Below are 13,498 nucleotides of genomic sequence, written 5' to 3' on the forward strand. Positions count from 1 at the left end.
CCGTGATGTAAGGCAGAGCCCAGGCTCAGGTGCCCACCCGCAGGACGGGGACTTCCTCCGTGGTCCTTCTGCCAAAACATCTGGGCTCCACTACCTCCCCAAGCCCAAATGGCCATGCAGGTCGAACACCAGCTCTGAAGCGAGCAGGGCCCCCAGGGAGGATGGCCATCAGAGGTCAGGGCAGTGTCCCTGCCGGCACCTGCCCCTTTGTGCAGCGGCAATCAGGGACCTCAGTAATGAGCTAAACTCACAGTGCAGTTACTGAGAGAAATGTGCTCCTTGGGGGCCAGCGAAACTCAGTGGCCCAAGGAAGACTACTTATGTCCATTTCATAGCCAGCTGCAAATTTTGGCAAACAGACTTTGCTTCTCGTCGCTCAGCCCACCTGACCAGGTTCAGACACAGTCTGCAGCTGCCCGGCTCGCACCCCTGACTCTGCAGCAGGGTATGTGGGGAGCTCAGGGCACAGCAGGCCAGGCTTCCCCATGCACATCCAGGAACCTGGTCAGGTCAGAGATCCGGCAGGGCCTCGGCACCAGCATTGGTGGGTGGGCTGAGTTCCTGAGGGCACCGGCCCTGCCAGGCCTGGGAACAGGCTCCAGCCAGTGCCTTCCTCCTGGCCAGAGCCCCGCCAGCTGCCTCTCCTCCCAACTGACCCCAGACCCAAAAGAACATAGGCAGGTGAAGACCAGCTGCTGGCCTGGCCACCCACTCACCCAGAGTGGGGACGTCCACCTCCGAGCCGAAGCCGCCGGCCCTCAGTGTCTTCACAATCCAGTGCAGGGCTCGGGCCGTCTGGGCCACCTGGAAGGCGCGGCCCAAGACACATTGAGCACCTACCACCCACATGTATGGTACACATCCTACTGCCCACCGAGACCTCACTCCCCCAGCCAGGAGCCCCACCCCTGTCACTCAGCCCCTGCACACTTTGAAAGTGAGAGACCACCTCCTCCCCAGGCAGCCACCAAGCCAGCCAGGATGCTGCCCCGGCCCACCCAGCTTCCCTCGGGGGCTGCCGAGTCACACATCTGATGATGCAGCCTGCCCAAGAGATACAACAGTGGGATTGTCACTGGACTGGACAAGTCAAAGGATGCAGCCAGCATGAAGCTGCAGCCAGGCAATTCACCACAGGGAGAGGTCACAGGCCGCCAAAGCCAGGGGTTTCCAGGGTTCCTGCACCTCCCAGGACGAGCCTCCCCAGAGGCTGATGCAGCCCCCACAGGGGACAGCAGGACGTATCTCACCCATGTGGCTCAGAGCTGGGCACCCTGTCAGGGGTCCCAGCAAGGCCTAGATTGGGGAAGAGGGTGGCCTGGGCAGACCTCTGGGTGCAGCAGACAGGACTGGTGGATGGTGGATGCCCCAGGAGCACAGGGCCCAGCCCTGCCCCACAGAGCGGCTGGGAGCAGCAGCACTGGGTGGCTGAGCCATCCACAGGGCTCAGCGCTGACCACAGAGGCTACCGTGGCCTCAGGGGCTGTCATTGGAAAGCACGGCCCGGCCCAGCTGGTGGACGTTGATGGGGTGGGCAGGCAGACCCTCACTGGCCATCTCTAAGTCCTCCCCACCTCGGTCTCATGGCCTCTCCAGGGCTCAGAGGCCGGGAAGGACAAACACTCTGTTTCCTGGGAGCAGCCAGGAGCACAGCCCAGCCACAGAGGCCTCAGTGCACACAGGAGCAGCTCAGTCACAGAAACGCTCAGGCAGGGTTTTCTGGAGGACACACAGGGCACCTCTTCCAGCTGGGAACGGCTGCCCTGACGTTCTGGCCTCCTCCTCACCATCGCTTCTCAGAGCCCTACTCGGTGCCACCACATGGCACCACACGGCACCACCTGGTGCCGCCCACCAGGCCCAACAGCGGCACCTCCTGAACAGAGGCCTGGACCTCGGACCCACCTGCTCCTCCAGGGAGGCCAACCTCTGCTCCATGGAGCCCGACCTCTTCAGTGGGTCCAGGTCCAGCAGGTCCACCATGGCGTCAACCCTGAAAGAGGAAGCAGCCGAGCTGGATGCACACCAGGCCTTGGGGCCCCGGGAACGCCACACCGCACTGCAGACGGCCCTGCATCAGTCTCTGCTTCCTCTTAATATGAAACTATTTCTAACATGCATTTCTCCCATAGAACCAAACTGCCCAGGGCCCCAAAGGGAAAGACATCTCAGCAGACGGACAGCCGAGGCTCACACGGCAAGCTCTGGCAGCCTGTCCGTCCCAGAAGAGGGGGCAGGTGAGCGAACTGAGGGAGGGCCAGGTGACAGGTCACAAACAATGAAACTTCCTCTGGGCACAGCAGAGGTTGATTTTGTTGTGGGGGTGATGTGGAGAGGCACTGCTGTTCTGGGGAATGTTTGGTTTCTGTCGTATTTTGTGGGGTTGTGGAGTGGCACTATTATTCTGGAAATATTTAGTTTCTGTCTTATTTTGCTTCACCCAGCCTTGGCCTGCTGTGTTTATGGTTAAAATAACTCTGTGGCCAAACACGAGTCTCCAGCTCTCATCTGCTGTCCCCTGGGCTCCCTCACTTCCTTGCGCCCACTGCAAGTGATATTCTTATAATACATTGAGCAACTATTTTAGTAACACAGAAATTTTCTGAGGATATGTCCCACTTTAAACAGTTATCTAGGGAAAGGGAAGAAAATGATTTCACGCCGGGCCTGGGAGTCTCCTTTCACCCACACTGCATTTTGCTTAATCCCACAAAAGCCGCTTAACTGCACCTGCCGTGTTTTCCCAGACAGCCTTGCAAACATGCGAGGGTGGTTACTGGAGCCTTCTCGGACCCGCGTGATTCCACCACCATGAGATGCAGAAACTGTCCAGATTTGCAGACAGAGCTTGTCCTTGACCCCCAAAGCTCCAGCCCCGCTCTGTGGGCGAGGAGCTTTGGTGAACTCAGCTCACCTCCGTGCTGCAAGGTTATGACACCCCACGCTCATTTGCCTCCCGGGTCCCCAGCTTCCTCACTGGACCCATGAAGGGTCAGTGACCAGGTTAGGGCCCTTGGTGAGGGCCGAGGAGCTCTTTCCTCACGTTCCCTGGAGCCCGTGTTCTGCAAGATTGGGTCGACTGAAGCACATCAGCTTCTGTCCCAGGCCCCTCTGCGGATGAGCCAGAGCTGCTGACCAATGGGAGTGACAGGTGAGCACACCAGCCAGCGGCCCAGTGGAAATACGTTCTGCAGGCTCATCTTGGGAAAACTGCCACTGACACACAAATACGCATCAGTCAGGGTCTTGCCCTATCACCCAGGCAGCCTCGAACCCCTGGCCTCAGCCTCCTGAGCAGCTGGGACTCTGTGACCCCAAGTACACCACCACACCCGGCTACTCTTTTTTTTTTTTTTTTTTTTTTTTTTCTTTTTGGAGAGATGGCGTCTCACTACATTGCGCAGGCTGGTCTCAAACTTTTGGCCACAAGAAATCCTCCCACCATGGCCTCCTGAGTAGCTGGGATCACAGGCATGAGCCACCATGCCTGGCTAATTGTTATTTTTATTTTTTGTAGAGACGGGGGGGGGGTCTCACTATGTTGCCTAGGTTGGTCTTGAACTCCTGGGCTCAAGCAATCCTCCCACCTCAGCCTCCCAAAGTGTTGGGATTACAAGCGTGAGCCACTGCGCCTGGCCTGAAAATTTATATTTAAGTTTTTTCAACCTCAGAAAATAACTGGAGGCGCCCAACTTCCACTGAGCACCCAGGCTGGGAATAGGCAGCAGACCGACTCTGAGCTTTAAGACGTCTGGGATAGGGCAGGAGCTGAGCAGCATTTGGGACTAAATTGTTTTTTGAGGTGGAGTCTTGCTCTGTTGCCCAGGCTGGAGTGCAGCAGCACGATCCCAGCTCACTGCAATCTCTGCCTCCTGGGTTCAAGCCATTTTCCTGCCTCAGCCTCCCAAGTAGCTGGGATTACAAGCACATGCCACCACTCCTGGCTAATTTTTGTATTTTTAGTAGAGATGGGGGTTTTACCATGTTAACCAGGATGGTCTCGATCTCCTGACCTCACGATCCACCCACTTGGGCCTCCCAAAGTGCTGGGATTACAGGTGTGAGCCACCACACCCAGCCTGGGACTGATTCATTTGGGGCCCAACCCACTCCCTTAAGGCAGGAGGCTGCAAAATTGCTGGGGCCTGCATTCCAGGCCACACCGCTGGCCAGTGGTGGATGCTGAGCCACCTCCCTCACTTTCCTGGGCCTCCACTTCCTTGTGGGTAAAAGTGGAAGGAAAAATACCTCCCTCTGCAAAAGGGTTGAGCGAGATGATGCAGGTGAAGGGCGTGGTCCTCAGTGAGCCCTTAACACACGCCAGCCATTGTATTCCAGCCCTGACTATGTTGGTCATCAGCAGAGCTGTGGCCTTTTAGCTTCATCCTGACATGCGGAGGCCGCCTTTCAGAAACTCTCCCAAGCACCTTTCCCCAGCATCTGGGCCCTGGGCATGGCCAATGCTCAAAGTCAGATGTCCCAGACGAGGCCATCCATCAAAGCTGTGCTTGTCCAGAGCAAGTAAGAGAAGGTTCTCAGGGCACTGCATGGCCCCAGGTCTCTCCTCTATAAGTGGACCATCAGAGCCAAACGTCAGGCCGAGCAGGCCTGGAGACCAGAGACCCCAGCCTCCTGCAACCCTGCCAGGCCAGGAACTAGCAGCAGTTCCAGAACTGCATAGGATTTGCTAAGTGCCTTCTAGGCACTGGGCCTGCTCTACATCCCACGATACTATGGGGAACGTGTGGGACTCTGTCCCTACTCTTACATGGAGCCTGGCTGGTAGACATGACCCAACCCACAAACCCACCAGCCAACCAACCAACATCCAGATTCCAGAAAGACAGGGTATGGGGACAGGGTGGGTAGAGGGCAGGAAAGGCCCTCCAATGAAGTGAGGCCTGAAGAGAGAGAGACAGTAAGTCCTAACTCTCTCTGGGAGAAGACTGTTCTAGGCAAAGAGCATGCCAAGGGCTCAACTGGAAGTCATCGTGCCCAGACTCAAGCAAACAGGGCACCAATTCACTCCAAATGGGAGCTAGAAGGGGCTTTGACATCAGCTAGTTCATTAAGGTTCTCACATTGTCACCATCATCATTACCATTGCCATCATAATCACCATCAACATTACCATTATCACCACATCCACCATCGTCACCACCACCACCAGCACCACCACTACCATCATTACCACCACCACCAATACCACCACCACTACCATCACTGCCACCACCATTACCACCATCAGAAGCACCATCATCACTACCATCAACACTACCACTGCCATCATCACCACCATCACCACTACTACCATCACCACTGTCATCACCACCATTTCCATTACAACCATCAAAATCACCATTGTCACATCACCATCACTACCACCATCACCATCACAATCACCATATCACCATCATCACTAACATCACCACTGCCACCACCACCATTACCATCATCACTAACATCACCACTACCACCACCACCACCACCACCATTACCATCATCACTAACATCACCACTACCACCACCACCACCATTACCAGCACAACCACTACCATCACCATCACCACCATCACCACTACCATCAACACCATCACCACTACCACCACCACTACCACCAGCACAACCAATACCAATACCATCACCATCACCCACCACCACCATGACCATCACTACCACCACCACCATCATCACCATCACCACCATTACCATCACAACCATCATAATCACCATCACCACTACCATCACCATCAACACCATTACCACTGCCACCACCATCACCATCACCATCATTACCACTGCCACCACCACCATCACCATCACCACTACCACCATCACCATTACCCACCACCATCACCATCACCATCATCACCATTACCATCATGACCATCACAATCACCATCATCACCACCACCATCACCACTACCATCACCATCATCACCGTTACCACTACCACCACCACCATCACTACTACCAGCACAACCACTACCATCACCATCACCACCATCACCTTCACCACCACTACTATTACCATCATCACCAGTACCATCATCACCATTTTCACCATCACCACTACTGATATAATTTGGCTGCGTCCCCACCCAAATCTCACCTTGAATTGTAACGCTCATAATTCCCATGTGTCATGGGAGGGACCCAGTGGGAGGTAACTGAACCTTGGGGGTGGGTCTTTCTTGTGCTGTTCTCGTGGTAGTGAATACATCTCATGAGATCTGATGGTTTTAAAAAGAGGAGTTCTCCTGTACAAGTTCTCTCTCTGCCTGCTGCCATCCACGTAAGATGGGACTTGCTCCTCCTTGCCCTCTGCCATGATTGTGAGACCTCCCCAGCCATGTGGAACTGTGAATCCATTAAACCTCTTTTTCTTCCCAGTCTCAGGTATGTTTTTATCAGCAGTGTGAAAATGGATTAATACAGTAAATTGGTACCAGTAGAGTGGAGTGCTGCTGAAAAGATACCTGAAAATGTGGAAGCAACTTTGGAACTAGGTAACAGGCAGAGGTTGGAACAGTTTGGAGGGCTCAGAAAACAGGAACATGTGGGAAAGTTTGGAACTTCCTAGAGACTTGTTGAATGGCTTTGACCAAAAAGCTGATTTTAACATGAACAATAAGGTCCAGGCTGAGGTGGTCTCAGATGGAGATGAGGAACTTATTGGGAACTGGAGCAGAGGTGACTCTTGCTATGTTTTAGCAAAGAGACTGGTGGCATTTTGCCTCCACCTTAGAGATCTGTGGAAGTTTGAACTTGAGAGAGAGATGATTTAGGGTATCTGGCAGAATAAATTTCTAAGTGGCAAAGTATTCAAGAGGTGACTTGGGTGCTATTAAAGGCATTCAGTTTTATAAGGGAAGCAGAACATAAAAGTTTGTAAAATTTACAGCCTGACAACAGGATAGAAAATCCCATCTTCTGAGGAGAAATTCAAGCCAGCTGCAGAAATTTGCACAAATAGCAAGGAGCCAAATGTTAATCCCCAAGACAATGGGGGAAATGTCTCCAGGGCATGTCAGAGGTCTTCACAGCAGCCCCTCCAATCACAGGCCCAGAGGCTTAGGGAAGACCCATGGGCCGGGCCCAGGGTCCCCTTGCTGTGTGTAGTTTAGGGACTTGGTGCCCTGCATCCCAGCCACTCCAGCTGTGACTAAAAGGGCCAAGGTACAGCTTGGGCTGTTGCTTCAGAGGGTGCAAGCCCCAAGCCTTGGCAGCTTCCATGTGATATTGAGCCTGCAGGTACACAGAAGTCAAGAATTGAGGTTTGGGGACCTCCTCCTAGATTTCAGAGGATGTATGGAAATGCCTGGGTGTCCAGGCAGGAGTTTGCTACTGAGGCGGGCCCTCATGAAGAACCTCTGCTAGGGCAGTGCAGAAGGGAAACGTGGGGTCAGAGCCCCCACACAGAGGCCCTACTGGGGCACTGCCTAGTGGAGCTGTGAGAAGAGGGCCACTGTCCTTCAGACCCCAGAATGGTAGGTCCACCGACAGCTTGCACCGTGCACCTGGAAAAGCCACAGGCACTCAATGCCAGCCCATGAAAGCAGCTTGGAGGGAGGCTGTGCCCTGCAAAGCCACAAAGGTGGAGCTGCTCAAAATGGGAGCCTAGCTCTTGCATCAGCGTGACTTCAATGTGACACATGGAGTCAAAAGAGATCATTGTAGAGCTGTAAGATCTGACTGCCCCACTGGATTTTAGACTTGCATGGGCCCTGTAGCCCCTTTGTTTTGGCCAATTTCTCCCATTTGGAATGGACGTATTTACCCAATGTCTGTACCCCCACTGTATTTAGGAAGTAACTAGCTTGCTTTTGATTTTACAGGCTCATAGGTGGAAGGGACTTGCCTTGTCTCAGATGAGACTTTGGACTGTGGACTTTTGGGTTAATGCTGAAATGAGTTAAGGCTTTGGGGGACTGTTGGGAAGGTATGATTGGTCTTGAAATGTGAGGACATGAGATTTGGGAGGGGGCAGAAGCAGAATGATATGGTTGGGCTCTGTCCCCACCTAAATCTCGTCTTGAATTGTATCTCCCACAATTTCCATGTGTTGTGGGAAGGACCCATTAGGAGGTAATTGAATCATGGGGGCAGGTCTTTCTCATGCAGTTCTCATATAGTGAATAAGTCTCATGAGATCTAGTGGTTTTATAAAGAGGAGTTCCCCTGCACAAGTTCTGTCTCTTTGCCTGCCACAATCCATGTAAGATGTGACTTGCTCCTCCTTGCCTTCTGCCATGATTGTGAGGCCTCCCCAGCCATGTGGAACTGAGTCCATTAAACCTCTTTTTCTTCCCAGTCTCAGGTATGTCTTTAACAGCATGAAAACAGACTAATACAACCACCACCATCAACACCACCATCACCAGCATCGTCCCAACCACCATCACCATCACTACTACCACCACCATCACCACCATCACAACTACTACCATCACCACCATCACCCCACCAACACCATCGCAGCCACCATCATTACCATTGCCACCACCACCACTACTCGTGAGTGACAATAAAAGCACCAGGCCACGTTAGCAGAGCCCTGGCTATGGTTCAAGCATATGTGCTCAATTCTTTACAGTCAGGACCCCACTGTATTCTGGAAACAACTCCAAGGTGTCGACAGGGACTATCGTGTCTCCATCTTACAGACAAGGCTAGGGAGGTATGGAAAGGCAGGAGTACATACCTATCTCTAAGGTGGAGGGCACTTGGCCTGGTCTGTCCAGAGCCCACAGTCTTGGCCATCCCCTGACAGTTTCAGGATGCCCCTGTTTGTGACTATAGGAGCCTCCATACTGCCATAACTAGGTGGCACTGTGTCCATTTCCCCCTCCTCCTCTCATGCCATGGTGAGACGCACACTAAGAGCAGGACACTGGGAACAGCCCTTCCTGCTGCCCACTGCTGGGCCATTAGGCCCTGCTGACACTTAGCAGGGCCAAAGGGCTGGCAGTGGAGAGAAGGGAGCAGAAAGATTTTCCCCCAACACTGACCTCGTGCCCTGGAAAGAAGCAACGTGGGAGGAGCCAAGAGGGAGGATGGTGCTGAGCGTGGCTGACCTCAAGGGCTGGGCTGCCGAGGCCCTGCAGAAGCTACGTGGCTGACCTCAAGGGCTGGGCTGCAGAAGCTACAGTAAGGCTGTGCACCAACAAGCTCACAGAGCAAACCACCCCCAAACCAGCCTGGACCCCATGTGCACATCCCCCCAGGCCTCCAAGCCGGCTCCTGTGGGCCAACCTGCCCCTCCTCCAGCCACCGAGGCTTCCCTCCCAGCCTCTGACCCTGCGCCCTGTGGGTCCCAGCCTTCCTAAGGACCCCAGAGGGCCCTGGGTCAGCTGCGGGCACAGGCCCAGATGCCTGCAGCATTGCAGGGGCCACGGGATACAGCGTTCCCTCGCCAGTGAGGCATTGCTGGGCCTCCCCACGTGGAACATGTACTCATGGTGCCTGTGGACCTGCAGGAGGTTCTCTAGAGGCTTCCCGCCCCCAGGCCCGTCCGAGCCCCCATACTTATTGCTGATGTCCTCGATCTTCTGCTCGGGCCTCTGCTTTTGCTGGAACTGCTGATTCTGCAGGTAGTTCTCCTTCAGGTAGATCTCCCAGGAGAGCAGGGCCGCCTCCTCGTTCTTCTCCAGTTTGTTCTCTGTCAGGGTGGAAGGACAGACCAGGGGATCTGGAATCCTCAGGACGGTGGGCCCTGAAGCCCTGACCCACCCGGGGGTCGGTCCTGAGTGGCAGGAAGAGCCCTCCGCACTCCTGCCCCAAGGGAGCCTCTGGGCTCGATCCCCACCACTTGCTCAAGGCCAGCAGAAGGGGAGCGGCCTGAGTGGCCTGCAGGCCTGCTGAGCGTCCAGGGTTCTGGGCAGAGCTGCCACACCATCTCTACCCCCTCTGCACCCAGGCGGCCAGGAGAGTCAGGAGAAGCACTGAGACTGACGTACTGAGCTGCTTGTGCCTCTTGGCCGGAGTCTTCAGGATCACCCTCTTGATGAAGAGCTGCAGGTGGCTGAGGAGGATGAAGGGGGGTGGTGCGGCGGGGCGGCTGTGGTACTCCTCAATCAGGTCATGACGCTGGAACTTCCAGATCTGGTCCGTGTGCTCCTGCACCTGCTGGAAGGTGTAGCTGTCAGAGAGGAGAGAGTGACATCTCGAGGTCAGAGTGTTTACCTGGAACAGACCCCTCTCACTGCCCGCGTGCCCACTCTGATGCCACAGAGAGCAGAGCCACACCGTGTGCCCACTCTGATACCAAAGAGAGTAGAGCCACACCTGCGTGCCCACTCTGATGCTACAGAGAGCAGGCCAGCTCCAGGCACAGAACTCAACCCACAGACCTCACAATTCCAGACTTCCTGGGAACCAAGGCAAAAAAAAAAAAGGAGAAGCACGCAGACTTTTGATTTTATAAGCCTCACTGGTGAATGACACAAAGTGGATGTTTATCAGGAGACAGACACTGTCTGGCATTGAACTCTAAGAGTTGATCTGCAGATTCTGACAAGCACCAGAGCCAGACCCCCCAGAGGTGCATGTGGAAGGGGCAGGGCTGCAGGGGCCTCCTGGGTGTGTCTCAGGGTAACAGAGCCCTCTGCAACAGGAGCCAGCAGTGTGGGTGCCATACTTGCTGCAGGGACGGTGTCCTGCCACCAGCCCCTTGGCCTCGAGATGACAGTCCTGGCCCATGCTCAGGTTCTCTCAATGTTCAGAACCCATGTGAAAGCAAAAGGTGGCAACCTCAGCAGCTTAGCCAATGAAACAAGAAGAGAAACGGTTGGTTCCTAACAAAACCAGGAACAAAAGGATTTTCAGAGTCCTGGATAGCACAGGGCCTGTCTGCAGAGGTTGGGAAGGGCTCTGAGGGCCTGGGAGGTTTATCTGAATTATGGGGACAGCATGGGGAGACTGGGCTTTCTGTGGGCCATGACGGTTCCGCATCCATGCTGGGCTCCTCAGCTCCACTGTCAGGGCCAGGAATTGACCACCAAACCCCCAAAGCCAACCCAGGGGCCCACCAGGACCCCAAACACCTGTGCTTTCATTCTGCGTGGCCTCCTGGTTCCCTGGAGTTCTTTTTATGCTGCCTCTGGTGTGAGGTCCTCAGCATTTAATTTGTTCTAAGTTTAAAACCTGCAAGAGCAAACTGGAACCCCCAAAGCCTGGGGCCCACAGCTGCTGATCAGAGGCGCAACCCCAGAGGACCACGCCCACCAGGGGGCCGGATGGACCACGCCCACCAGGGGCCGCATGGACCACGCCCACCAGGGGGCCGCATGGACCACGCCCACCAGGGGCCGGATGGACCACGCCCACCAGGGGCCGGATGGACAGCCACCTATTTTGTCCTTCTTGTTTCAAAAGCAACAGTAGCAAAGAATATTCCAAAGGTTCTATGATAAGACTGCATGCTTCAAGACACTAAGGATTTAAAGAAAATGCTAGACATTTCCAAAGAAAAGAAACAGCCACTGCATGAGTCTCCTCATGCTGCCGTAGTGAACCGCCACTGCCTTGGCAGCTTAAAGCAATCAGACTCTTCTCTCAGTCCTGGAGGTCAGGAGCCTCACGGGGCTAAAACCAAGGTTCAGCAAGGCTGTGCTCCTCCCGTCGGTCAGGGGCCTCCATGCCTCGCCTTTCCTACCCTCCAGGGGCCACCAGCATTCCTGGGCCGGGGGTCTCACCTCCCCCCAATGCCCATTTCCATCGTCACGTTCCTTCTCTGCCTCTGTCTTCCACGGCCCCTCGTGATGATGTCGGGCCCATTGCAGATAACCCCGGATAATTTCCCATCTCAGGATCCTCCACTTAACCCCATCCTCCCAGTCCCTTTTGTCATATAAGGCCCCATAGCCACAGGGTTAGAGTGTGGACATCCCTGGGGCTGTTATTCAACCTGCCACAGATGCCACAAACACCAGGCCCAGAGGAGGTGGACACGTGTGTGCAAACCCACAAAACCAGCAAAGCACACGAAGACGGGCAGATGAAGAAGCCCCTAATGGCGCGGGAGGGCAGACACGGAGCCGTCCACAGATGGATCAGAGCTCAGGGGAAGGCGCCACAGAGCCAGCGCCCTCGGAGGCACACGGTGGGGGCAGCAGGAACGCGTCTAGGGCTGGGGAACCGGCCCCAAAGAGCTAAAGAACCCAGCAACTAACAGAAATGCTCACACTTACAGATGGCAGACAGGAAAAGAAACCACCTGCTGGGATGCTGAGACTCGCTCGCAGGAGCTTTTAGAACTGGCTGAGGTCAGCTGGAACCAACGTGGCCAGCTGGAGTCTGCACGGCCCAATCTTGCTGACACCACAGCCCGAGTTTCCACCCCGGGGTCCCGGTAACTCCGCCCAGATGTGCACACGAGACCCATGAGCAGACACAACTTTCCAGACCCCCCTTTTCTTCCACCAGCCACCTATTAATCCAAGAACCCACCCCCGAACCTTCCCCAATAGAAACACTGCATTAAAGCCAGCGCAGGGGGACAGACGTGAACTGCACCCCGTCTCCTTGTGGGTTGGCCTAGAAAAAAAGCTTTTCTTTTCTTAAAAACCTGGTGCCATAGTATTGGCTTCCTGCACATCAGGCAGTGAGCCCTTTTGCTCAGTCACAGGGAGACACAGGCAGAGCCCTCGGAGTGGTGAGGGGACAGCACTAAGCAGCAGCGGCCCCGGCACGCTCCCCAGGTAGGGCAGTGAGCTCATGAATGAGGCTGCTCCTGTGCAAAAGGAACGAGGCGGACACCAACATCCCTGCCCCGCGGGAGGAGGCTGCCTCACACCTGCGCCATGAGCGCAGGCCCATGTGGATCCAGCCGCAGCACCGCGGGTCCCCAGCAGCCACAAGGACAGACCCACGCCAGCTCAACAGACGCAGCAGTGACCACGGAGAGTGGCTGTGCAGGCTCCACCAGGATATCAGTGAGGCGCCTCTGTGCACCAGCCATCCACTCTGTCCAGAAGACTCCGGAGACAGCTTGGCCACTGCAGCCGAGGAACGCCCCCCACCCGCCAGCCCCACCCAGGCGCTCACTTGAACATGGCGATGAGGAGGTTGAGCAGCAGGATGTTGGTGAAGAGCAGGTAGAGGCAGAGCAGGAGGACCGTCAGCCACTCGGGGAAGGCGGGCCTCTGCTGTGTCACGTCACTCTCGGGGCACTTGGGTTTGTAGGGGTCGGTGCCATTGGGGCTGCAGTGCTCCGGGTTGAAGTTCACGCCTGGCGTTGGGAATGGGGGTGGGTGAGCCAAGAAAACAACACAGAGTCAAGAGGATCCTGGCAGGAGGGGACCCTGGAGGCCTCCAGTCACTGCCAGGTCCCTCGCAGGCCTGATGCCGCTCATCTGGGTGACCTCAGCTGTCACCTCTGGGCCTGAAGTCCAGAAGGAGGCATCTGTCTCCAGCCAGATACAGGTAAGAGGCTCCGGAGGCAGAGCTGCACCTAGGCTGGCCCATGCCTCCACCCAGGGTACGCCACCCACCAGGG

At 55.4% G+C, this 13,498-nt stretch overlaps 1 protein-coding gene and 1 long non-coding RNA gene across 7 annotated transcripts in view; one reads left to right on the top strand and one right to left on the bottom strand.

The window, feature by feature from the left end:
- TRPM2 (transient receptor potential cation channel subfamily M member 2) overlaps positions 1 to 13,498 on the bottom strand; it is a 95,211-nt gene that overhangs the window by 15,314 nt on the left and 66,399 nt on the right. For 3 of the 6 annotated variants that reach the window (XR_004052653.1, XM_010360112.2, XM_030914676.1), the window contains 5 exons: positions 13,048 to 13,231; positions 9,960 to 10,141; positions 9,529 to 9,661; positions 1,906 to 1,993; positions 717 to 804 (listed from right to left, as the gene is read on the bottom strand). Coding sequence is in view for 5 of the 6 variants with exons in the window: in XM_010360112.2 (XP_010358414.1) it covers positions 717 to 804; positions 1,906 to 1,993; positions 9,529 to 9,661; positions 9,960 to 10,141; positions 13,048 to 13,231 (675 nt within the window). In the remaining variant the exon portion in view is untranslated. Of the gene's footprint in view, positions 1 to 716; positions 805 to 1,905; positions 1,994 to 9,004; positions 9,137 to 9,528; positions 9,662 to 9,959; positions 10,142 to 13,047; positions 13,232 to 13,498 lie in introns of those variants that run through there. The other 3 variants (XM_030914673.1, XM_030914675.1, XM_030914674.1) reach the window with 3 other exon arrangements.
- Positions 89 to 12,634, top strand: LOC104659938. The gene is made up of 3 exons (XR_747652.2): positions 89 to 504; positions 2,133 to 2,237; positions 12,194 to 12,634. It is a non-coding gene; the product is annotated as an uncharacterized LOC104659938 (long non-coding RNA).

The sequence above is a fragment of the Rhinopithecus roxellana genome, chromosome 13 (assembly GCF_007565055.1).
Source record: "Rhinopithecus roxellana isolate Shanxi Qingling chromosome 13, ASM756505v1, whole genome shotgun sequence".
NCBI lineage: Eukaryota > Metazoa > Chordata > Mammalia > Primates > Cercopithecidae > Rhinopithecus > Rhinopithecus roxellana.